Source organism: Microtus ochrogaster, unplaced genomic scaffold (genome assembly GCF_000317375.1).
Source record: "Microtus ochrogaster isolate Prairie Vole_2 unplaced genomic scaffold, MicOch1.0 UNK12, whole genome shotgun sequence".
Taxonomy (NCBI): Eukaryota; Metazoa; Chordata; class Mammalia; order Rodentia; family Cricetidae; genus Microtus; species Microtus ochrogaster.
The window spans coordinates 4,798,078-4,823,534 of NW_004949110.1; the positions used below are offsets into that span (position 1 = coordinate 4,798,078).

At 41.9% G+C, this 25,457-nt stretch overlaps 1 protein-coding gene across 1 annotated transcript in view; it reads left to right on the forward strand.

Moving 5' to 3' along the window:
- The window catches only part of Slc9a9 (solute carrier family 9 member A9), a 559,136-nt gene that overhangs the window by 120,841 nt on the left and 412,838 nt on the right, over positions 1-25,457 (forward strand). Inside the window, exon 5 of the mRNA XM_005366691.3 lies at positions 21,713-21,828. Within this exon, the coding sequence (XP_005366748.1) occupies positions 21,713-21,828 (116 nt within the window). The remainder of the gene's footprint in view (positions 1-21,712; positions 21,829-25,457) is intronic.

A 25,457-nucleotide genomic window follows, 5' to 3' on the forward strand; every position in this document is an offset into this window, starting at 1 on the left:
TGTGGAGGTGGATAAAGGCTAACTGAGTGTGGAGGTGGATAAAGGCTAACTGAGTGTGGAGGTGCACTGGGACTGAGCTGGGGAGCCGAGCGGAGAGAGCAGAGGTGGTAAGGAGGAGCAGTCCTGGCTCTGTGTATTACACAGGGCAGGCGGGATGCCAGGAGGCCCAGAGAAAGTTGAAGGTGTTTCATGTGGGCAGGAGAGCCTTGTGTCCTGACACTTCTCTATGTCTGGGCTGAGCTGACAAAAATAAAACTGCACACCTGTTCATTTGTTCTTTTCTCAGCAAGTAAGGCCGGAGGCTTTGGCAGCCAACTGCATCCTCCTCAGGGGGCCCCAGCCTCACAGGGCTGGTCCTGACTTTGAGTACTAGGAAAAGAACCACAGAGAAAAATCCTGAGTCTTACACAAAGATCTGTTTTGATTTTTCAAATTGTTGATTACATTAATAGCCATATGCAACTTTTTAAATGTTTGCTTTATGATTCAAGAAATAGGCTGCATAGTGATCTATCTATCTATCTATCTATCTATCTATCTATCTATCTACCATCTATCTATCTATCTATCTATCTATCTATCTACCATCTATCTATATTTTTCTATGTGGCTATGTGTTATCTATCATTTATGTATACATATGTACACATTAATATTTTATATATTTAGCTCTACAAATATGTATTATCTTATATAATATACAATATCTTACATATACTACATTACCTCTATTTTGCTCAATATATGTATAGTTGCATATATTTATGTATTGTTTTTCCTTAGTTGTATGTGGAAAATAGTGTGTGTGTATGTGTATGTGTGTGTGTATATATGTGTGTGGTGTGTGACAGGTTTTTACTATTTATCCCAGAATAGCCTAAAACTCATGTTCCTTCTGCCCTGCTCTCCAAAATGCTGGGATTATAGGCATGAGCTATCATACACTACTCCTACATACATAAATATGTATATACATATGTATTTGTTTTTGTTGTGTGTTATCAGAATCTTTACAAATATCATTTAGAAAGTGAATGACATAGTACATTCACTTTCAGGTCTTTAAAAAAATTCTGCTGGCTCCTATGGTTAGGAATCATAGCCAAGCGAGAGAAAGGCAGCAGCCTCGTTATTGGATTGAGTGATTATTGAGTGTGGATTCTACAGAAGCTGTTCCCAGTGCAAAGCTCAGAGACAGAGCCCTAGGGGACAGAGTTCTGGAAAGCTGCTATCTGCACAGACAGGCAGCGACAAGTGTCCCCACGGCCAGCCTGTTATGCAGATTGCTGAGTGAGGGATAAAAGCTGATGATATAATCTTTTCAGGTGTCCCCAGATGGGACAACTTGATAAAGGCTGGGTGGCCAAAGCTAGCTGGGAAGGAATTAGGTCCCAGGGGAACTTGTTAGGCTCCTAGAGTCCTACACTTGAAGGGTTTATGGAGTCGTGGTTCACTTTTCACCCCCTTTACCCTCTGAGCATAAGGGGCTTACCAGTGTTTCTCTGGCACTTGTCCCATCCATGTGTGCTATCTAGCCACAGCCCTAAACAGAGTGACTCCAGCTCACCACAGAAATCTCTGCGGATGGTTAGCAAAATACACCCTGCCCCTTTGAAGGTGTGTCACAGTAGGTGTTTGCTATAGTCACATGGAAAGGACAAACACAGGCAATTTTCCATGTGGGAAGCCAAGAGAGTCCAAACTACACAAATCCAGGCTAGAGATAATCTAGTCCTGCTATTGTATATTGCTTCTTTCCTTGGGAGATGCAGGGAGAGGAGGGTAGGGATTGGCCTCTGAACTGAGACCTGAAGGGTACAGGACTGTTTCAGTTGGATACAGAAGCACAGTAGAGGCAGAAAATACCCCCCAAGAGGGAAAGAGGGGCACAAAAAAGTAAATTGTGTCATTCCATTAGCCCGTGTGTTGTTCAGCAGAAACACTGTACCCATGTTGTCACATGTTCATTTTCCAGGTAAGATGCAAATGCTGTTTGTGTAGCGCTACCATCTCTGACTTTATTGTTTAGAACCTCACCAGTCAGGAAACACTAGTGGAAACTCAAAGCACTGACTGCTTTCATCAGGGTAAAGGGAACTGCCATGGCATGGGTGGTAAGTGTACCCTAAGGCCATGCAAAGAGGAGCTCGGACATTCTCCAGTGGGGCATCCTTTACAATGATTAACCTAGACACAGAAAGTATGTTATTTGGCTGTTCAGACCCGGAAGTGTCCCCTGCCTGTCCTATTTCATGGTTACCTGAAGTGGGAAGCTTCCCTTGCTCCAACCTCTGCTACAGTGTTCTGCCCTACAAACCCGGAAATGACAGAGCCACGTGACCACAGATAGGCCTGGAGATCTGAATTGAGAGCAGCATTTTTTTCCTTTAAGTTGATGATTTTTCCTTTGAATCCTGTCATAACAACAGAAAGCAAACATGCTGATTAAAAGCTAAAGACCCAAACTCTCTTTGCCGATTGAATCCTTCATCTGCAAAAGGCCCTAAGTGAAAACTCAGTAATAGGGTGAGTACATTGAGAGAGCCTCAAGTCCTATCCCAAAGAGCCAGTAAACTGAAAAAATGACACCTCACCCAGTTGACCCATTTACCCATGAACACTACTCTTCAACTGCCATGGGACACCCATGCCGAGCCCTTCACTGTGCGCCATGTCCCATAGAGATGAGGCCATGTGCTAACAGAACATATTAGGAAATTAATGCTTCATTCGTCTGTTGAAGAAGTAGCATCCATTTATTGAGATACCTACTGTGTAGCTACAAAATAGTTCCACGGGCGGTATTGATGTCCTCAGAGGGCAGAAGAAACCAATGTTCCAAGTGGCTGTGTTGTTCTGGGTTAAACCGCTGCTGAATAGCAGTGCTGAGAGCTGAACTCAGCATTTCAGAAAGGCCCTTAGCTTTGCCTTCAACTGCCTCCTGGAAAGGAATTGAATGTATGATAATTTTTTAAAGTATTTTACTTTTATTGCTGTGCATGTGTGTGTGTTGTGTATATGTGCATGTGTATGTATGTGTGTGGTCTTCATGGAGGCTACAGGCATTGGGCTTCCTGAAGTTAGATCATCACAGGAGATTGTGAGCTACCTGACCTGAGTGCTCTGATCCAAACTCCCATCCTCCAGAAGAGTAACAAGGCTAGTGGGAGCTCACTGACTCCAGACTGACAGCTGGGGAACCTGCGCAGGATCAAACTAGGCCCTCTGAATGAGAGTGACAATTAGGTGACTTGGGAGTTTGTGGGGGTCATGGGCAGTGGGACCAGGATTTATCCCTAGTGCATGAACTGGCTTTTTGGAGCCCATTCCCTATGGAGGGAATATCCTATGGAGGGATATCTTGTTTAGACTAGAAACAGGGAGGAGGACCCTGGTACTGCCTCAAGGTGATATGACAGACTTTGTTGACTCCCCGTGGGAAGCCTCACCCTCTCTAAGGAGTGGATGGGGAGGCAGGGTGAGGGAAGGTTGGGGAGGAGGGCTGGGAGGGGTAACTGGAATTGATATGGGGAGAGAGAGAGAGCGAGAGAGCAGAGAGAGAGAGAGAGAGTAGCAAGCACCCCTAACTGCTAAGCCATCTCTCCAGATGTTCATGTTAATTTTTAATCGAAGGAAAAGGGAAACTTGAATACAGATGGGCTGTTGCAGAACTTGGCTTGGGATCCTACAGAGGCCACCATAAAGGGTTCTAGAACTAACTGAAGAGTCTGCATCTGTCAGGTGGGAAGGGTCTGGAAGGTACTGGAATCCAGGAACTGCATTTCTGAGGCAGGCCCAGATGAGAGGCGTTAAGAGTCCAGGAACACAGCTGAGTCTGACCTGTTCCTGCTAGCACGCTGCTGCCTGTGCCTTTAATTCAAATCTTCTGCTAACAAAGGCAGAAATGTTCTTTCTGTGGGGACTTTGTTGGTGTTACAGATACTGTATCAACAAAGGCCTGAAAGAATTATGCAAGGAAAACATTTTCCCCTGAGTTCCTTCTCAAAATCTTATGTGTGGGGGAGGAAAAAAATGTAAGAAGAATAGACAAAGAGATGTAAGTAAACAGCAGGCCGAACCAGAGGCGAGCTTGCACATCCAAAGGCTGCAAGGGACGCCGGGTTATTTCAGGGTTCCGACTGTTGGTTTTGTCTGCCCTTCATGTTTTCAAATCAGAGGATCCAAACCTGCCAGCTCCTGAGATATAAATAGTGTTGAGATGCTCTCCCCCCCCTCCCCAGCTTCCGTTGTTCCTTTTCCTCCTGTTTAACTCTCCATGACCCAGCTGATTTTCATCTTTTGCGAACTGAGCTTTTAATCACCCACTGGATACATTCTTCTGTCGCTCTTGAACGCGAATGATCAGCTGCTCAATTTTTACCACTTGAGAAAACCGCATCCGTATTTTGAAACATAAACCTGCTAACGCTGCTACTGTTGGCAAAACCATCCCTTGTTCCTTCCTTTATCTGCGAATGGGCCAGGCCATGCCACAGCAAAAAGTATGTTCTTTGGGGACTTCCTTCTACCCCCAGTCCCAGTGATGTGGCCATGCAAAATGGAGGCGTGAGATGATTGCTATCCATGCTCTACTGGAGGGAAAACGTGGTTCCAGTAACTAGATAGTTGAAGTTCATAGATCGGAGTCTACAGACGCAGATGCAAACAGGGCCAAGGCGAGAAGAGCAGTTCAGCAGCAAGTGCAGTCAGGGTTCCAGGAAAAGCATGCAGGCATTCCCAGTCAGCTCTGGTCATTTCCAGGAAGACACAGCCCAGCGTGGCCTCTACTGTATTTTCTCACAGAAGTTCACAGTCTGACTTTTTCACATATAACCTTTTTATTGTTAGTCAATGGTTCTGAAAAAAGTGTAAAATATTCTCCTGGCACTCAGCTGCCAGTGTGCAGCTTCTGGTAGTGAGGAATAAAGTGAACAGCTCTGCTAAGACTGCCCTATTCATTAGGAAATGGAAGACTGTGCGTAGTTCAGGGCCTTGCTACTTAGCAGTGTATCCAGAGCTCAGCAGACTCGGTATTAGCCGTGACTGAGTCCAGAACCTCAGTCCTCATCCTAGGTTTCTTGAATTATGGTCCATGAGTTATCAAGGTTCCTGAGTGGCTGGTCTGCACATAGGGTTTATGATGATAATGATAACCTGCATGAATATAGTGTGGGAACATGTCTAAAAAAATAAAAAGGCCTCCAGCATGATTGACTATCAAGTAGCATGTGATGGGGTTCACTGTCTGTCCTCACTTTGCTGTGGTTTGTCTATCACCTCCCTCCTTTCCCCTCTTGCTGCTCTCATTAGTTGTGGTCAGTGAGCATCGAACTGAGGCCTTCCAGCAAACAGCAAAAGAGCCACAGGAAAGGGAGGGCTTTAGGAATTGCTTACACTCTTGCTCCAGATGGTCCTGGTTTCCTTTGCCTGCAGTTCCTTGTAGCACGATTAGTAAAAACTCAGAGACAGATATTGGGGTTCAACCTGAAGATTAGAAAAAGCCAGTTAGTCCCTGGCTCTTACTACTACCTCAGTCTGAAATGGCTATCCTGCCTCCAGATGTCTCAGAATTAGACTGTGTCTGAGAGCTGTCTCCTCCCATTTTATATTTCCCTCTAGGACTGGGATTAAAGTTGTGTACCACTACTGCCCCATTTCAATGGCAAACTAGTATGGCTAATGTAATTAAAGGTGTGTGTCACCACTGCCTGGTCTGTTTAGCTGACCAGTGAGGTTGTTTTACTCTCTGGTCTTCAGGCAAGCTTTATTTATTAAAATACAAATGAAATATCAGTACAGTTCCTGCTGTTTCCTTAGTCAGCATCTTGCCTGTTTGTCTGTAGTTGCTGCTGTTAATATTCATTCATTTTGTTGTTTTGTTTTGCCTCAGTCCTTTGCCCATCATTGTTAGAATTAGAAGTCCCAGTCTAAGATGAGTCCCTGACTCAGATGCAGCATCCTTTGAGGAGACTTCATCTTCTCAGCTCTCACAAACTCCTATCTAGTCTAACGGACATTATTTAAGCAATAACGATAGGAAAAGAGACTGTCCATATTCATCTCACATATCATTTTTCAGGCATTTTCTATCCATTATTAGCTGAATATATGAGACACAGAAGCCAGAGATATGGGGAACCAATTCTTAAATGTATTGACATTTGAGTCTGAAATAGAAACATAATTTCTCTTTGTAAGTAGCTCAAGATAACACTTCTGTCAAATCCAGCCAAGTTGCTGTGGACTTTGATGGCTCCGTATTCACTAAGATAGAAAACAACCTATTCTTTTGGGTATAAACCTCACATTTTGAAAATGCATTTAATCCAAGATAGCATCTTTGAAAATAATATCTCTGAAAACTGTGTCATCAATTTTTGATGTTATTCCTCCCCCAGCTTTATTATAAATTGGGGGATTCAGACGCCTTTATTTGTTGGCTTAGCAATGTCAGGTTTCCTACGTGTAAGTGACCCTGAGTTCTCAAAACCAGAGGAGCCCTGCTGTTAAAAATGACAGAAAGATCACTAGACTTTGTGTTCAAGATCGTTTGGAAAAGCAAATACGCGGACTCCAGTCTTGGGGGGAGTTTCCTGGTTTGCTTTCTATTGCTGTGATAAACACAAGGACCAAAAGCCACCTGGGGAAGAGAAATCATATTTCTTGTTTGTTTGTTTGCTTGCTTGCTTGTTTTTTAAGACAGGATTTCTCTGTGTTGCCTTGACTGTCCTGGAACTCACTCTGTAGACCAGGCTGACCTCAAACTCACAGAGATCCACCTGTCTCGACATCCTATGTTCTCGGATTAAAGGCGTGCGCCACCAACACCCAATCTCTTAAAACTTACAGTCGATTTCTGAGGGAAAGCAAAGCAGGAATTCAAGGGGGGAACCTGGAGATGGAAACTAAAACAGAGACCACAGAGAAACTCTGATTTAATAGCTTGTTCTCATGGCTTGTTCAGTTTGCTTTGTTATAAAGCCCAGGATCATCTATTAAGAGGTGGCCCCGCCCACAATGGGTTGAGCTCTCTCACATCAACCATTAATCATAATAATAGCCCACAGGTCACTCTGACGGAGGTATTTACTCACTGTGATGCCCCCTTTCCATGTAAACCTAGCTTGTGTAATTGCCAATAAACAAAATCCTAAACACAGCATGGAGTTAAATAAGTTACTTAAAGGTTGCCTCTGTCTCCTGGGGAGACAGGTGTCCAGCAGATGCAGATCATTTCTTCATCTCTTCTCATTTTCATTTCAGACTACGTATTCAGAAGAAATGCTGTCAGGTTAGAGAAAGGAACTAAAGAATGCTGGTTAGCAAAGTCAGTGGCCTGTGCTTGGTTTTCAGTTTGATGAAGGTTGTGCTTATTTTGTTTTAATAAATATCTAAATGCTAGAAAATATTATTAATTACAGAACTGTCTTTCTTCCTCTCTTTTTCCTTGTTTTTGTTTTCCTTCAGACTTCAATAAAGATATAAACTGTCAGAGTTTGAATTTAATTTAAGAGTCACTTATTCCTTCTCCTCACTTTGCTCCCCCCAAATCCAGATGTATATCTTTGTAGAAGAACCCAGTATCCGGTTTGCAGAATAATTATGGGCTGCTTCAATTCAGCTATGGAAGGAAAGTCCTACCTCCCATAGAACTCCAAATGACTCTGACTTTTTTGAATTTTTACTGTGTGAATGACTAAACTAACAAAGCTGTTTGTGACTCCCTGGCAAGGTTGTGTTTGTCCCTTTTGCTGGTATCCTTCCTCACTCTATTCAGGAAGAGTGAAGATTTGTGGTTGTGGTCTTCGGACCAGTGTTCATTTTGATGAATGTTTACCCCAGGATCCCTCCAGAGCCAACATAAAGTCAACTGGAAGAGTCATCTCTTCCCAGTTAGGTCTGGCAAACTTCAAGGACGAGTGTAGACACTAACATGTGCTTCCATGTAGAAAACATCTACCTAATGACGTCTCCAGGCAGCCTCCAAAATATAGCTTCTTTCGACTGATAGTTTCCTGGAGAGAGAATGCTAAGTAAGTAGTCTTTTGTGCTTCCCAGAAAAAGTGGCATCTGGGAAAAATGGAACTAAAGGCTTGAAACATTCAGCAGGAGCTCCTGGTCAACCACACAGATTATTATAGTGTTTGTTATATTACAAGGAAATCAACGAGAGACAGGTAGCTGCCTCTGGTCAAAGACCAAGACTTCCGGATTAACAGTCTGAACAGTCTGTATTTCTCTGTTATCCCACTAGACTGTCCATTATCTATTTTTTTTTCATTTTGCATCCCACCGCTGCCACATAGTGTTGAACACATAAATACTGGGCACTGAATTCAAAATTTATTGTATGTAAACAGTTTTTTACTTTTTCTCTTAAAACTTTGTTTTTTTTACAAAGTAAAGATATCAATATTTTCTTCAGTTGTATCCTTAAATCAAATTAGGTTTGCTAAATAATAGGCATCTTTGTTCTTCAAAACAAAGGAGTGGTTACATAGTCAAACCAACTGTAGACCTGCTTCTTCTTGGCCGTCATCTGCAGATGCTTCATGCAGACACAGTCTGCATTGTGCCTGAATCAAAAGTTTCAACTCAGACCAGACAAAGGCTCATAGAACACTTTACCTCTATGTCTAATAGTACAAAGCCATCATTAACCTGTGGGTTGGGGAGGAATGGACATGGAATAAAGGGATAAGGGTAAGTTTATCTATTGTCTAGTGATATACAGACCATAATATTAGATGATAGGCCAAAATGCCATGATTGATCTGTTCATTGGTCTCCTGTAGGTCTAACATTAGTCTGGTTACTTACTATTATGTCAGGAGCATCTGAGAACAAAGTCTAGATAGACCTTCTTTAAGAGATACTTGGGTTGCTAGGCATGGCAAGCAAGAGCAGTGATGGCAAAGCTCAGGAACATTGTGAAATCATTTCTAGATGAAAGAAGATGTTTTAGATGCTGTTGTCTTTTAAAGTATTGGAGCAATTTCTTTTCCATTTGGCTAGTGGATGTTTTGTTAGACTCAGAGAACTCTGTCCACTCTGAAAAGTGGACTGAATTATTATGAAAGAAGTTCACCCCACACCCTCAAAGGAATTTCAAGCCACAGGTTGTGTTAGTGCAACACAAGCAAAACGGGCTTCTGCAAGCGTTCCATTCTAGATTTCAAATCGTTCAAAGGCCGTTGACACAGTTGAAAAAGAAGCGGGGCAAAGAAATGCTGTTTGATTTTCATCTGTCACAAGATGAATTGTTCCCTCTATCTTGTCATTAATAATGACAACATATTTTAAGGTCATCAATCAAAGCGCAACTAACGTGACGTCTTAACTTGAACTAAATATGTTTTACACATCTGCATTATTTACCAGCTGACTGCTTGCCGGGCTATTGATCTGACTGGGGAAAATTCAGAGAGCTGCCTTTTCTTGTCATTTTCATTCTGTCGTACCCAGCGGTTGTTTTCAGGGTTCCAAATGGTACAGCTGGAAAAGAAAAATAAGCGTTAGAGATTACAAAACGAGATGAAATTTCCCCGTGCATGATATATTAGGTAAATTATATTCAAAATCACAGGCCTTTTTTTTCCCCTTTGCTGAGAAAAGCTTCAGGGGATTGACATGGATTGCCAGTTCAGGTGAATTTAGGAAAAATAAAAATCACATCCCTGGTTCTGCTGCCAGGTGGCTTCAATGTGGCTTCTGCTAAGTCACTGACCTGACCAGGTCTTGATCCCTATTGTTCTGTAAGTGTTGATTCTGGACCAAATTACTGGGCTGTTTCTTTCTCCCCTCATTCTAAACAACTGGTTCCAAACAGTGCTTTAGTTTCACTCTTAGAGAAAGATGGCAGAGCACAGAATAAGGCTGTGACAGGTCCCTTCGCCTGTGCAAGGGGGACAGTAGGAGGTGATTCCCTCCCTCCCAGCAGGATGAAAACAAATGAGATGATGGTCAAGCATGTTCTTTCAAAGGTGAAAAGTCATGGCCAACGGTCACAGGTTCATTCACGGCCTCTCTTCTGCTTTTGCCTGGGTAAATTTTATAATTTTATTCAAAAACACATCTTAAAATTATTATTCTAATTGTGTGTGAGGGCACACATGCCACAATACATGTGGAAGGCAGAGGACAACATAGGGTTACTTCTTTCACTTTTTTTAGGTTCTGGGGACCGAATTCAGGTCCCCAGGACTATGAGACAAGCATTTTATCCACACAGATGTCATTCTGACTCCCTCCACTTGAGATCTTTCTGGCAGGCTTCTCATTATTATTCATCAGAGGATATGTGCATGGCTATGTATGCATTATATGTATCACACACAGTACTCGCATACGTACACACACATATTTCACATCAGATAATCTAAGCTGATATGATTGAGTCCAAAACACCCAAATTTCTTACATTATTCTGTTAATTAGCATTAACGTGTTCCTTTAGTAAACAAAGAATTTCTTCTGGGGTTTTTACAATATTTCAAATGAAAATCTTGAGGGTTCATTTTGGCATGTTCTACAAACTTCTTAGAACCTTCCAGGTGACCAACATCAGATATGACCTAATAAAAGGATAAATTGTCCATCTATTACTACTAATGTGCTCCAAGAACTATGTATCCTAATTTAGGGTATCTTACTAGTGTGGCTTAGGGCCAACAACAATGGCACCACCAAGGACCAGATCAGAAATGCAGAATCTTGGACCCCACACAAGCCCTCTCTTTCCGTGTATTTGGCTTAAACATCGGAGCACAAGAAATGATGATTTAGAAAACTTGTGTTGGACCCTGAGCACATCTTAAAACAAAGGACAAACTTTAACTATATGATACTGGGTGCCACCTACAGAAAGTCTGCCTCGTTTTATCAGAAGTCAGCCAGTATCACAGCCGTCACATGGTTCATATTCGTCATCATAGTCTTTACATGATTCTTATATGCAGCAGAGTTTGTGTCCCTGTGAATCAGGAAAGTCACTGAACTTTATCCGCAGCACACACATTACTTCCAATTGTTTTGACAGCCATTTGTCTCTTCTAAGTTGTAACTCTGTTCTTTTTCTCCCATGATCATATCTGATCCTAAGCAACCTAATGCCTTCTTCCTCCTGACCACAATTCCCCTTCTCAGGGCCTGCGGTCCGTCAGTGAGTGTGGGTGAACTTGTGTTGTCTTCAGGATTCCTCTCTGCCTTGCACAAGTATACTTGCAATCACTGACACTGAGAGATAGGTGTGCTCCTTGCTGGACAACAGCTCCTTTTTACATTTGAATGGCTAAGAACTGCGCTAGACAGGGGATGTGATAAGCATAAAATCAGGATGCCTTGTCACGTTCTGCCTATATGCCTTTCATGCTTTGGACCAGATTTCTTTTCTCTTCAACATTCAGTATTGCAATTATGCCCATTTTATATTCATGTTAGGGCTTATATCATCTTTCTTCACAGAAGGGAGTCTTGCTCCCCGACAGGCAACTATGTAGTTTTCTGTAGCCGCAGGAACTAGCTCAAAACTGCAAGAATGAGTGAAGCTTCCAGAAGATGCCAGGAGAGTGACAGGATGGAGACAGATGCAAGAAAAAATGGATTCATCATTCTCCCAACAGTCTCAAGGTCACAGACTGGGATCCCATCCAGGATTAAATAGCAATGTATTTTATCACAGCTTACTGTCTGTAGTATTTTTCCCTCTTGAAAAATCAAGGTGGGTAGTGGTAGATCCACACGAAGCTACATGCAGGACTGGTTGGAAGGAAATCATGAAATAGGACTCCTACAACTGCAGTCCACACCCAGAGGGAACACCTCTGGGCATATCTAATCCTGAAATAGATAAGATCATCTCCACCAGAAACAAAAGACATAGTGATGGACTTTAAAGCGGGGAAACTAAGACACGGCTATGTTAGATTTCATTCTTAATAAAAAATAGTAAAAAGGAAATGTTTTAAAATCTCATTTATATTAATTGTTCGTTTTACCTGTTTATAAAATGAGAACCATGATGGATGTCCAACTGAGTGCTCTCTCTCTCTTCTCTTTTACACACACACACACACACACACACACACTCTCACACACACACACACACACACACAAACACACACAAGTCTCAGTGAAAGTATAACATATGGGGTGATAATACTCCCCCCAAGAGCCATAGAATATTTAGCAAAACCCCCAGTAGCAGACGTGAGAAATTCCTTTGAATTGTTGTCTAGAGGAGTCCAGGAGACTCCCAGAACAATATAGGTCATTGCTGCTGCCTGTGGTTGCCATGTAGAAGTTTAAGGTAAGTCCCTATTGCTGAAGACATGACACTCTTGAGTCGCTGGGCTCTGAGGATTTGTGCTGGAGTTGACTAGAAAGCCTCCTTCTTGAAGCTGGTTTTTATTCTACCACAAGATGCTGTGCTAAGGGAGGAATGCAATTGATAGTCCTACCCATTTGTGGTGGCTGTGAAGCACGACAATGGCCAGCATGGCCAGAGATCCCCAATGGTGCGATAGTGGCACTTAGGTTTTGGCAGTAACCAACAGAAATCTAACTGAACTCAATAAGGCCTGCTTAATAAAAGAAAAATCATGTCTAAAATTGGAAACCTACAAGTACAGATGGCTAGTGAAGTCATGGATCTTAAAGGGGAATCCGCTTTTTCCACTTCCTTACACCAGTATTGTTCCTGGCTGCATTCTAAACACTTAGAGTGTAGGTAAGTGTAGATCTTACACCTTATCCAAGAAGATCCTTTTGGCTGCAGCAGGAGACTGTTACAGAAAACCACAACTAGTAAAAATACATAATAACACCTTATGGGAGCATGCTTAGCCCCAACTGATATATCTACAAAAATGCTACTATACCTAAGACTTAGGGAACATTGCAGAAAGAGGGTGGGGGATGCAAAGATTGGAAGAGCCAGAGGATCAGGAAGTCTCACATGAGATTGTGCCTTTCACCTGTGACAGGGAAGCTGCACCCATAAACCTCAACATCATGGCTGGCTAAACAAGACCTGAACAATCCCAGCACCAGTTGTGGCATCCCAGTGTGGACAAGCGGGAAATCCCACAGGTCCCTACCCTTAGATGAAGGGTTACAAGCAGTTAACTACCAAGAGGGAGGATTAGTCTTTCCTAGGAATGAGCCCCTGACTGGTTATCCAATACCAAATGCTTAGCTCTAAAAACATAAACAAACATTCAGGTAATGCTAAAAGGACCCAGCAGGCTATATTCACATGTTTATTCATTTACATGCATCTGTAACAATAGTTAAAGATGAGGCCATGAGCTGGCGCGGGGGTAGGCATGGAGAGGTAGCAGTGGGAGTAAAGAGATGATGTCCTTGTATTTTAATTAAAAAATAATAAAAAGAATTTATAAATGGAGCTCAACACAGAACAGGCCTATCTCATGTCCCAGTAGTAAGCGGCAGATGGTGGTGGCTCTAAGATTACCAGTGCCTGAGTTTTATTTGTTTGTCCATGAGGTTTTTTGTTTGTTTGTTTACTTGTTTTTCTTATGTCAAGAAGAAACTGCCTTGAATAAAACAGAATTTACAGTTCAGAACAGCAATCCGAAGTTGAAAGCTCACATTGCGCTGGGGCTCTCTGAACAGGATCCTTGTCTGGATGCATCATTCAGGTTCAACAAATAAGTCAGCTGACTCTCCCAGCCTGTCCCGATCCCTCTAAGTCCCCAAAGCCAAGCATCTCCCTGCCAGCTTGAACCTCTCACAGGCACAATGCTTCTCCTGTCTTGGGTGACTTTTCCCTTCCTAAGGGTAGAAACCATGTGTTGAACTAGTTTTGTATTTTTCACAGGACTCAGCAGAGACTTTTATGAGAGAAAATGCTTACTAGTGTCATGGAATATAACTAACAGTGACGGGGGGAGAGGATTATGAATTTGACACCCATAAAAACCACATGGTCTCACAGACACCCAAAGGTACATATAATTCTGCCATCCAGAGTCCACTTCGCCATCTCATGCACCTAATCATAATGAAGCAAAATTGCTATTTGAAGCTCTTCTTTGTGAACCCCAGTGAGACATGGGCATCTTCAAAGCATTCCAGTGATCTGAAATCGATTCATGTCCCACCCCAGCTCTCTGTCTGGAGAAAACGTGAGTCCCCTCCTCACCAGATGCCTGGGAGCAACTTGTCTCAATTTCTTCATTTTCCAGTCTCTTTTCTACCCGCTATGGTCTCACTTTACACTCTAATGGCCCTAATTAATTGGTCCTCTTGACACCTTAACTTCTCTGACCTCATTAGCACATCTTCTCCCTTTGACTCCTGTAAAGCCCTCATCTCTGGAGACAGAGTCCTAGCTTCTCTGTTTTCCTCATTCTCCTTTAACTCTTTTGAAGTGACAGGGTCCCTGGGCCTCCATCATGGGCCTTCTCTTGCATGTTTTTCTAGACTTTTATCTACAGCCAAGGCTAGACAAATACACCTCAAATATTTGCTCTCAGTTCCAAGTCCGAAGCAAACCTTCCACTGATCTATTTCAGACACGCAACAGCCTATCTCACTACTCCAGACTCAACATTTCTAAAACAGAACTTCTGTAAGATACAGCTCCCTCAGATTTCCCCAGCACTCAGAGTTGTGCATGTAAGCTGTCTTCTCTCTAGAGCATTTAGTCACACTGTGAATAAAATGTAAGTTACAAATGGGCTAATCACACTCTAAGTGTAATCTCCGTGAGAGCAGGAGTAATATCTACTTATAATTATTTGTTGAATGAAGAAGTTTAGTGTTCAAATTAATGAATTCCTGAGTGAGGAAATGAATAAAATTGGCTAGAAGACCCAAACCCATGCAGCACAGCACTAAGAGCTTGTGAGCTCTTCAGTGGGACATGGCTATCAAATGGAGGCCCAGTAAAAACAGTGTAATACTGGCATCATCTACCGCACATAAACAAATAAATAGGAAACTGCAAATTCAAAAGGAAACATTTAGGCAGAGGGTTTAGAAATCCATGGGCTGAAGAGACAACTTAGGGCACTGTTCTTCCAGACAACCTGACTTGGTTCACAGCCCCCACACTGAGTGGTTCCCAACTGCCTATAACTCCAGATGTATGGGGCCCAACATCTTCTTCTGGATTCAACAGGTCCCTGCACTCACATGTACATAATTACACACAGAAATGCACATATACATGTTGTGGAATATTATTTTAACTATGTAAGGATGTGGTGCGTTTGTTTATGCTGCAGACTATGACTTTAACAGTGTAAAGGTGGGTTGCATTTGTTCATGCTGCATTTGTTTAATGATGTGAGGATGTGTGTTTAGCTATGTAAAGATGTACTGCATCCGTTTAATTATGTAAAGATGTGTTTTATTTGTTTCACCTTGCCTGCCTAAGGCACCTGATTGGTCTAAAAAAAGATGAACAGCCAATAGCTAGGCAGGGGAGGGATAGGTGGGGCTGGCAGGCAGAGAGAATAAATAAGAGAAGAATGAGAGAAGAGAGGAGTAGAGAACAAGAGAGAAAGAAAGGGAAGTGCCTGGGGTCTGTCAGGAGCCACCAGCCAGCAAAGACAGAGAAGGACGTGCAGAAAGAAAGGTAAAAAGCCTGGAGGCAAAAGGTAGATAAAGAGAAACAGGTTACTTTAAGTTAAAAGCACTAGCCAGAAATGAGACTAAGCTAGGCTGAGCATTCAAAACTAATAATAATTCTCTGTATCATGATTTGGGAGCTGGTCAGTGCTCCCCCCCCCAAAGAAAGCCTGGTACATATAAACATAATTATAAATAAAATAAATTTCTAAAATAATGTTCAGAAATTCATGTGCACATTGATTCTGGGGCCTGTGGGTTCCAGATTTCCTCACTAGTGAGTGATCTATGTCTGTCTGTTTCTTGTGCTCAGGAAGATACGTGATCCTGAAATATCACGTATCTTCAATACGTTAATGTTGAAGTGTTAATGAAAATAACCCATGCTTCCCTTTCTTAGCCATTAAGGGTTCAATGCAAAAACCCTTCTTTCTTGGTGATGTGGACATAGTTTGGTAATGGTTATTTTTAAAAAGAGAAAAGAAGGAGAGAGAAATTTTTAAAAATATGGAGATGAAAATGACATATTTTGAAATTATCCAAGCAACTGAACGTTCTAGAACCTTTTGTTTTGAAACTTTTCTCAGCCTTCAGGTATGTAGTTTAGAGAGTGTGAGAGATGATAAAGAAATTGAAAATTTGTACATGCGTCATGAGCACTCAGTAAAGTGCACTGAGCATTTTCCCAAATCCCCTTGCCCAGTGCCCTCCATTAGAACAAGTGACATTCTGCCATGTTGTTTCTCTAGTGACCCGCAGATTTCCACCCTGCGGTCTCCACATCACCTGCGCTCCACTGTCCAAAGGCTAGCACCTGTGGGCAGCATGCTCCTGAGAGCCCAACTGAAACCTGTGTCATCAACAGCTATGCTTGATGAGGCAGCTCCTGCCACTGCCCACCCCTCACTTGGAGGCCACTAATTTCAGGGACCCCTGGCGACCTCTAACTTGGGTTTGCCATTCTGAGACACCAGAAACGGTTTCTGTGAAGGGCTGACAGAAGACAGCCCTCTGTGAAAATATATGACTGCTAATGAGTTCACTTTTTAACCTCCCCGTTAACATAATCATAACTAATTGTCTTATTAATAACAGTGTAGCAATGACAATAGCGTGTCACTATATGAAGAGCAGAATAAGAATAACTTATTGCCGTTAGCAGTGATACTGACTTTTGTTAGATCAGTAAGAGTAAAAATGACCACAATGAGTGCATACTATGCTGGGTTCAGTTCTGAGATTTTCATTTCTGCATTGCTTTATTTATGTATTTATATGCTAATTCAAGGAAGTAACTGTGATTATGATTACTTTTGTCCGGTAGTTCATCTGGAGTAAATTATTAATTTACATTTTCAAAGCAGATGTGCGTGCATCTCCACCCACACACTGATTTCAGTATTCCAAAGCAGTGCAAAGCTGTGCTGAACGTTTGTGTTTGTCCACCCAGATTCAATTCAATGGCGGCTCACTGTGTGACTATTTAACCTCTATGACTCTTGATTGTCTCATTTGTGAAGGGGATAATTACAATGCCTTCCTCAGAGGATTGTGAGGATTAAATAGCACAGTGACTATCTATTGTCTGTAACAGAACTCACTAATGTACATTATTGTTTGTTTCTACCACGGCCATTATTTTAAAAGAATTGGAAAAATGCAGTAAAGCAGAAGAAAAGTTCACATTTAATTCCTTTTATGTAACTGCTATTAACACTAATAACGGATCCTGTGCTGTTCTATTTTTCTTTCTATCGCTGTGATAAAGACCATGACCAGAAGGAACTTTGGGAGTTGTAGGAGTGGGATGGAATGGTAGGGGTGTTTGGGTGTGGCGTAGTCAGGGAGTAGGATGTGGGGTCTTAGACCTTACTGGGGCAGGGAGGGAATGAAGAAAAGACAGGCAGATGGACACAGGGACAGAAAGCTGGGATCACGTGGTCTGGACTCTCAGATAGAGAAACCACAGCACTCCAGAAGTATAGCATGGATCATGAGAGCAGTCTTCAGTCTGAAAACACCCCTGGGAGAAAACTGTGGTGAGCATTTTCTGCACATACTATCAATCTCCACACGCGGAACCCCCAAGGAAGGCTTTGGCATTTCCCTTATGATCTTACGTGGGGAAGGCTATGCTATCCCCATGGAGTTGACGTTTCTGTTATTGACTGTGCCTATATCAACAACGTACACCCACTCAGGATCTCATACACTTAGGGCTTCCTCTGTTCCTCACCAATAATGAGAGCCAGATCACACCTGAGACTTTGAGAACCTCACACTCGATGTTTGAGGACTGTGGCATGCAGGCCTGCTTTGTGGGGGTTTCTTTCCTGCCCAATTCCCACCGCGGTAAACCCCCAAAGAAATTACACAGAGGTCTATATTAATGATAAACTGATTGGCCCATTAGCTCAGGCTTCGTATTAGCTCTTATAGCTTATATTAACCCATTATTCTTATCTGTTAGCCACATGGCTCAGTATCTTTTTCAGCAGGGCAGGTCACATCCTGCTTCTTCTGTGATTTGGGCAGGACTCCAAAAAGAGCTTCCTTCTTCCCAGAATACCCCTGTTCTCATTGCCCCACCTCTACTTCCTGTCTGGTTTTCCCGCCTATACTTCCTGCCTGGCTATCAGCCAATCAGCATTTATTAAAAATACCATTGAAAGAATATAGACTTGTCCCACACCTGAGGATAGGCACTTCAACATCCAAAGTAGTCCCAGAATAGCTGTCTCTTACTGGAGAGACAGCCAGCAGATTCAATCCTCAAGGCTGGGACCTCTGTAGTCCCAGAATGGTGCTAGAGACCTGGAAAGTGCTTGGAGAGCCATTGGTCCTTAACCCAAGATGAAAGCTTGAAATCTCGGGTTCTGCTATCAGTGAAGGCATCAGCAGCAGAAGCAACAGCAGGGTAAATCACTGGTGTGATGGGAAGCCAAGCCAGCAAGAGATGATTTTCCTTCTAGCTACCGGGATAAGGAGCTGAAAGTGCCGCCCACAGTCAGGGTGTGCCGGTGCACATTCATCAAGGCAGTTCCTCCGGGGACAGTCCCTACTCAAGGGATTTTAATTTGTGACAAGCTGGCATAAGAACCAGTCTGATAAAAGAAAAGGGTTTATTTGGCTTAGAATTCCATGTCATTGTTCATTATCAAGGGAAGTCAGAGCAGGCACCTGGAGGCAGGAACTGAAGCAGAGATCAAGGCCTGCTCAGTTTGCTTCCTTATATTATCTAGGAGAGCCTGGCCTGGGGTGGCACCACCTGATGCCTAAATTTATTCAACTTTAGAAATTTTAAATTTTTTATTTATTAAGTTTTGGGTACATTTTCTGTACCCAAATATTCTTGCATATAATTTTAATGGTTGAGTATTGGTCAGCCATATATGCTGTAACTTTTTTGGAACTGTTGCTATAATAAGTATTTATGATCTGAAACAAACTGAATATATATATATATGTATATATATATATATATTTCAAAACAGATTTGATAATTTATTGATATTAATCCATAGAAAAAATTGATGAAATACAGACTATCTTAACAGTACCTTTAGGGTGAATTGCCATATTGACTTATATAAGGACATCAGTTTTGTTTGTAGCAATTGTATAAACAGGACTTTTAGCTTCCTCTTAGCTTCACTAAGCATAGGTAGCAAGTGTGTGTGTACTTTTCTCTGATCCAAATTCATGACTTCTGAAAAATATGCAGTAAGTATATTTCAACTCTGAGTTTCTTCTTCTCTAAAATTAGCTAGTAGATACAGACCTCAGAGATGCGATCTGTTCATGATGTTTATCGTGTTTCTGTATGTGTTGGTGTTCAGTGTGTGAAACACATTTCAAATAAGACAGGAACTTTGTGAAGCCAGGATGTGAAAAGGACTGAAAGCAAGAATAATGAAGACCATTCCTCTATCTAGGATGTAATTGTCCAAAATGTCACAGGAATGACCATACTGGTAGATTCCCACTAAGGGAATTATTGTTGGTGACAGATATTATTTACATGTCTGCTTATTTTTATTTTTGTTCATACCACTAAACCATATGGTCAATGAAGGCACAGATCTTGGTTTGTTAATTCTTAGTAGAAGACCTGACATAGCTGGTGTTCAACAAAAATACATATTGAACAACAACAACAAAATAATGAAGGTTCCCTGGATCTGGTGGGAGATTTTTATTTGGTAGCCAGTATGTAGCTCCCTGGGAAAATTATCCAGACTGAGGCCCTTGAACTTGCCTCTTAATAGCTCCTGTGGTCAAATCCCTACTGGAATAGTGTTTACCAATATTGAATACAATTCGATCTGGTTAAGATTCAGTTCCTACCCTGGAATCCATACTCTGCAAGTCATGTTGAGTGTCTTATCTAAAGTTCACCGTGGATCCACTCAAAAGTTCAATCCAGAGGATGGTGTCAGCCTTAAGGTTTTAAGGATATTCCAAACATGACCCTTGGACTGTCTAGAGTGATTCCTTCATGCCATGGCTAAGAGTCCATTGCATGACACAGCTTATCAGTATAGTGGAGAACATAAAGCCATTCTTCAGGCAACACGTTCTGGTGGCTAAAATCCCCGGCATCAGAACCAGGCTGTCTCCATTTATCCTACTTAATTTGCTGTATTAGATAGGTTACTGCATCCCACTGTATAAATATTGTCAACCTTACAGGATCAACTGCGGATTAAGTTAATTAAAGCACCTAAACAAATCCCATCTCCACCTTCCAGGAGCAGTAGGGAAGCAGCTCCCTGAGAGGGCCGAGAGCACTGGGCACCAGAGGTTGCTTCTTTTATGCATTCTCTAATGTCTCCATGGGCCGTTATTGTTCCCCTATCTGATGAATCAAGGTCCTGAAGGTTCGATGGTTTTGATAATACCCTGAGTCACATGGCTTGTATGTGATAGTAGCTGTTCAAACACAGCTCTGTCTGAACTATCTCCTTGTGGAGGTAGTTCTCTTAAGAGAATTGAAAGCGTTGGCATCACTGTGGAAATCGTGAGGTTCTATTAGCTGATATTTAGCCGTTTCTTAGTCACGCTCACAACCTCAGCACATTCTTTAAAAAGTAAACCTCAAGTGCACATGAGGATCTCAGCATCTGTCTAGAGTCTGGGTAGCCTGCAGTTCCTCAGGACTGTCACTGGCTTTAAATTATATTGCTACTGAGCGCCTATTCACCGTTCTCTAAATTCTCTCTACTAGGGTTTAAGCAAAAAGACCAATCCTTTAAATAAATAAATACAAACTTTAAGGTTTCCATTAGCACATATTATCTAAGTGGAATAGTGGGTTCATAATGATACTTTCATAAATGTGTTTGATGTATTTTGGTCATATTACCCTCTCTTGTTTCTTTTCCTCTCCAGCTGATGTCCTTTCCCTTCTTAGCTAGTACCCTTTGTACTTTCATTTCTTAATTTTATTTCAGATTATTGTTTTTCCATTTTGGTGAATGAGCTTAATTAAGGTTCCTGACAGAAGGCACGTGAGTGATGTGTTATTCGCAGGAGCACCGGCACCTTAACCCATGTCTCTTCCGCTTTCCCCTGGAGAGGTGCTTCAGGTTTTCCATGAGAGTAGTGTTAGCTCACAGAAGACACTCTCCGCCACCTCAGGACTCGGTACAGGCTTTTGCCCAGGTTTTCAGTACCAGATGTGAATCCCTTCCAGTGAAGTAGTCTTCTCACCACTGTGGCAGGCTTGAACTTTGAACCCTTTCCAGGCACTCCTAGCAGATAAAGCAAGAGAAACTGGAAAGAAATCCATTTCCAGACAGCAACACAGCTCCTGTGTTTGTAGGCATGATTTGCTGTGCCACTTTGGGCACTTTTTGACATCCCTGAAGCTTACTTTATTTTCCATGGCATAGGCTAGCAAATACTCCATTGCCACTCGCTAGGTGAATGGGTTGTGACATTCAGTGAATGAACTGTTCAGAGCAGGAATACCATAGTAGCCGTGAGTTGGCAGGTTTTGGTGGTTTATGCATGGTACATATCCAGGAAACACATCAGACTCTTCTCTGAGACAGCCTAGGCTTGCGCAGACTCCAGCTTGATGTTTGAAGGTCCCTTTGTCTCTCTTCTACAGGTTAATTATGTATGGCTTTGTGAAGGCCATGGTGCACGCTGGCCAGCTGAAGAGCGGGGACTTCCATTTCACTGACTGCTTGTTTTTTGGGTCACTGATGTCTGCTACAGATCCAGGTAACTGTTCAAATAATGCATTTCTTTTTTTTTTTTTTTTGAAGAATCAAGCATTGGAATGGACGGTTTCTCAACAGGTGGTCATCTAGTAGTCTCCCTGGCAGTAATTCTTCATTCCTCATTGCAGGCTTTGGCACATCTGCAAGTGACTTAAACAGAAAGTCAAGAAAGACAAAGAAAAGAAATAGGTGATATCAGACAGCTCCCGAGAAATTAGACAGAAAGCAATCTCCATAGTGGAAGGGACTTTTTAAAGTCATTATTGCTTCTCTTGAACTTAGAGCCATTCGCAACTGTTGTCGTTAAGTTTGCCTCTATTTGAAATATCTTCTGTCAAAAGTTATCTGTTAAATTAAATGATTTAAAGTTTCTTTTAAAATTGTTTGCTCTGGAACTTTCTAAACATGTCAAGGATAAGGAGCAGAGTAAATATGATTGCCAGCCGCCCCTTAGGAGTCAAATATGAGCACAGGTTCTCCATCCACTCCTGTTTATTACGATGGTATCGCATTAAAGTAAGCATCAAGTATCTTATTTTGGTATATAAATACCCTGAAAGCAACCCTTGTTGCCATTATAAAGCTACAACTATTTGTGATCATAATTTAATAATATTAAACCTCCAGTCACTGTTTAAATATCCTCAGTTCATTTCTTCCTATTGCAGTTATTGGTTTGGTAGTAGTTTATATGAAACATAGCTGAAGATGACATGTAATTAGTTACGGTGTCCCCAAGTGCCCAGTGTTTCTTATGGTTAAAGCTAGAGGCTTTATTAATCAGAATCGGGCTCAACCTTTTCCTGTCATGATGTAAAAATGATGCTTGGGAAACCACATCAGAAGGTAAGTGGTGACTGGTGATTCTGCTGTCAGCTTAATCCAGCACAGCCATGAGTTGCCATTCCAGCAAAGAATGCCAGGATGCACCAGAGGAATGGCATGGGTCTCTTATATGTTATAATGAAAGAGGAAGCTCACTGAGGGTGTGCAGGCTAGTTTTTGTGCCAGCTCGACACAAGCTGGAGTCATCAGAGAGGAGGTACCTGGTACCTCGATTGAAAAAAAAAATGCTTCCGTAAGATTGAGCTATCCGCAGGGAAACCTATAGGACATTTTCTCAATTACTGATTGATGGAGGAGGGCCCAGCCCATTGTTGGTGCGGCTGCCCCTGGGCTATCGGTTTTGGGTTCTATAAGAAAGCAGGCTGAGCAAGCCACGAGGGAAAAGCAAGTAAGCAGCACCCCTTCATGCCCTCTGCATCAGCTCCTGCCTCCGGATTCCTGCCCTGCTTGAGTTCCTGTTTGTTTCCTTCAGTAATAACCAGCAATGTGGAAGTGTAAACCAAATAACCCCTTTCCTTCCTGAGTTGTTTTGGTCAGGGTGTTTCACCGCAGCAATAGTAACCCTACCTAAGACAGAGGAGAACCACGTGATGTCTCAGGATGTGAGAAGAGGATGGTGATGGGTCTTGCCTTTCCATTTGTGATGTTTAGAGTGTCGAAATTTTGCTCTGGATTAGATGTGTCAGGAAGTAAAGGAATTTCATGATTATCCTTTCAGCGCAGTCTTCTCTTAAAAGAGACAGACCAGACCAAGCCTAAATCTGTAACCGGTAAAGAAGCCCCATTTCCCTCTCCGTGGTTGGGATAGACAATGTTCTGTCAGTTTGGGCTTGGATAATCCTCATTATTTATGTTTAGAGATGATTGTGTAGTTCTTGTGTTCGTTCTGCTCCACCCTGCTCACTGCTCACAGAATCATATGCCTGAGGTTGTTCTGTGGGACTGTTTATGTCCAACAGGGGACACTAGAGCTCGTGGATAGTGAAAGGCTTCTGTACCCTGATATTACAGTAATAAAACCGAATTTTTTAAAAAAAAATAAACATGTTTAATCTGAGCAAAGCAACTCCTGGGTGATCTGAGGAGGGCAGGGAGGCAGAATGTGGAGGGAGAAGAAACCATGTGGCAGGTCTGGGGGCCAGGTCTTAAATAGCCTGTAGGCATGGTCCTGAGCATCTGGGGGGGTCAGTCCTTGACAGATTTTTCTCGAAGGGGCAGGATCTGGGGTGGGTGGAGTGGGACCAGGGGGAGCTTCCACCTAAACAGATGCTAGCAGCCAACACCCCCTGAACAGCAGTGCTGGCATCAAATGAGGTATACCTGTGCTCTCTCAGGCTCAGGCTCAGAATTTAACAGTGAACCCAGCTACTTCCTAAGCACAGACATCTGACAAACTCTATAGATTGCAGATCCCTGTCTACCCATTGGCTGCTCCAGTTCTCATGATGGTCACTCCTAATTCTAATATAGTCTCCTCAAAGGAGTTTCACTGTTCAGTTATTTGAGCTCTCCATGGTTTAATATGAACAAACAATGAGATCCAAGATTATTTCCTCTAATTTACTAATTTCCCGAATAATATGTTGTTTCCATGGCACCCTCCACATGTTACCAGCATGACAGGTCTTTAACACACATCTTTCTGAAGATGTGGGTTTTAATACAGCTATTTTGTTTAATATTGGCTACTCTTTTTATACAATTAAAACATTCCATTTTCACGGGGCAGGGGAGGTCTTCATGTTTCTGGTGTGTATTTTTGGTGTGTATTTTTAACATGACTTTCACAGTCTTTGATAAACTTCTTGTATTTAGGTAGGGCTAAGGTTCCAGCCTTATCATCTATGACTTCTGTCCCTCAATTTAAAAATAGTCATTTCTCCAAGGAGCCTTGGGTCTTTTAAGAGAAAAATTTAAGGACCACTTTAGCTACTGTTTTCATTACTATTGGATAGGTCATTCTTTTTATATCTCTGTGTTTAGACAAAGTTATACAAGAAATTCCTTTTAATATTTTCAGCTCAGTCTCAGGATTATAGAGATTTTTATTGGGATGCCATGAATTTTAATTTGTATTTGCATTTTCTTCTGCTTCTTTTTCTTCCTCCTACTACATTAATATAATTTTTACTTGCTTAAAATATATACTCTCAAAATCATCTCACATACATTATTGCTAAAAATATAGCAACTGAAAAATGGCTTAAGGTTTCATGTGGTTATTTTTAGCCTTTGAGTATATCCCACTTGGGATGCAGTTAAAAGTTGTTCTGTTTTTAAATCACTTGAAATTACTCCAATGTGTGGCTAAGCCCAAGCCAATCACAATAATGTTCTTCTGCTTCACTGTGCCTTTTTGTTTTGTTTTAAGATTAGATTAAATGTCCCAAGGATTCAGAAATGAAAAACCTCTATGGGGGCGGGGAGCCTAGCTGTTAGCCCTGTCCCTTCTGCCCTGACATTTGGACATATTGGTGGTTGTTGAATTACATTTCCATCTCCAACATAAACATGCTTGTGTTTCCATACCTGCAAACATAAACACCCTCTGGTCTACACTGTGCTACACCGACTCTTTGTCTTGCTTTATTTAATTACAAGAGTTAAAGACATTGACAGCATCTAAAGAGCTCTCTTATTTCCTTTTATAGCTACAGAACAGACCACTATTTAATATATTTATTAAATAAATCACAATTATATAAATATAATATATTTATATAATAAATCACAATTGATTTATTATATCAATGGGCATGTAAGAATGTTTTCTTGTTCTTTTAA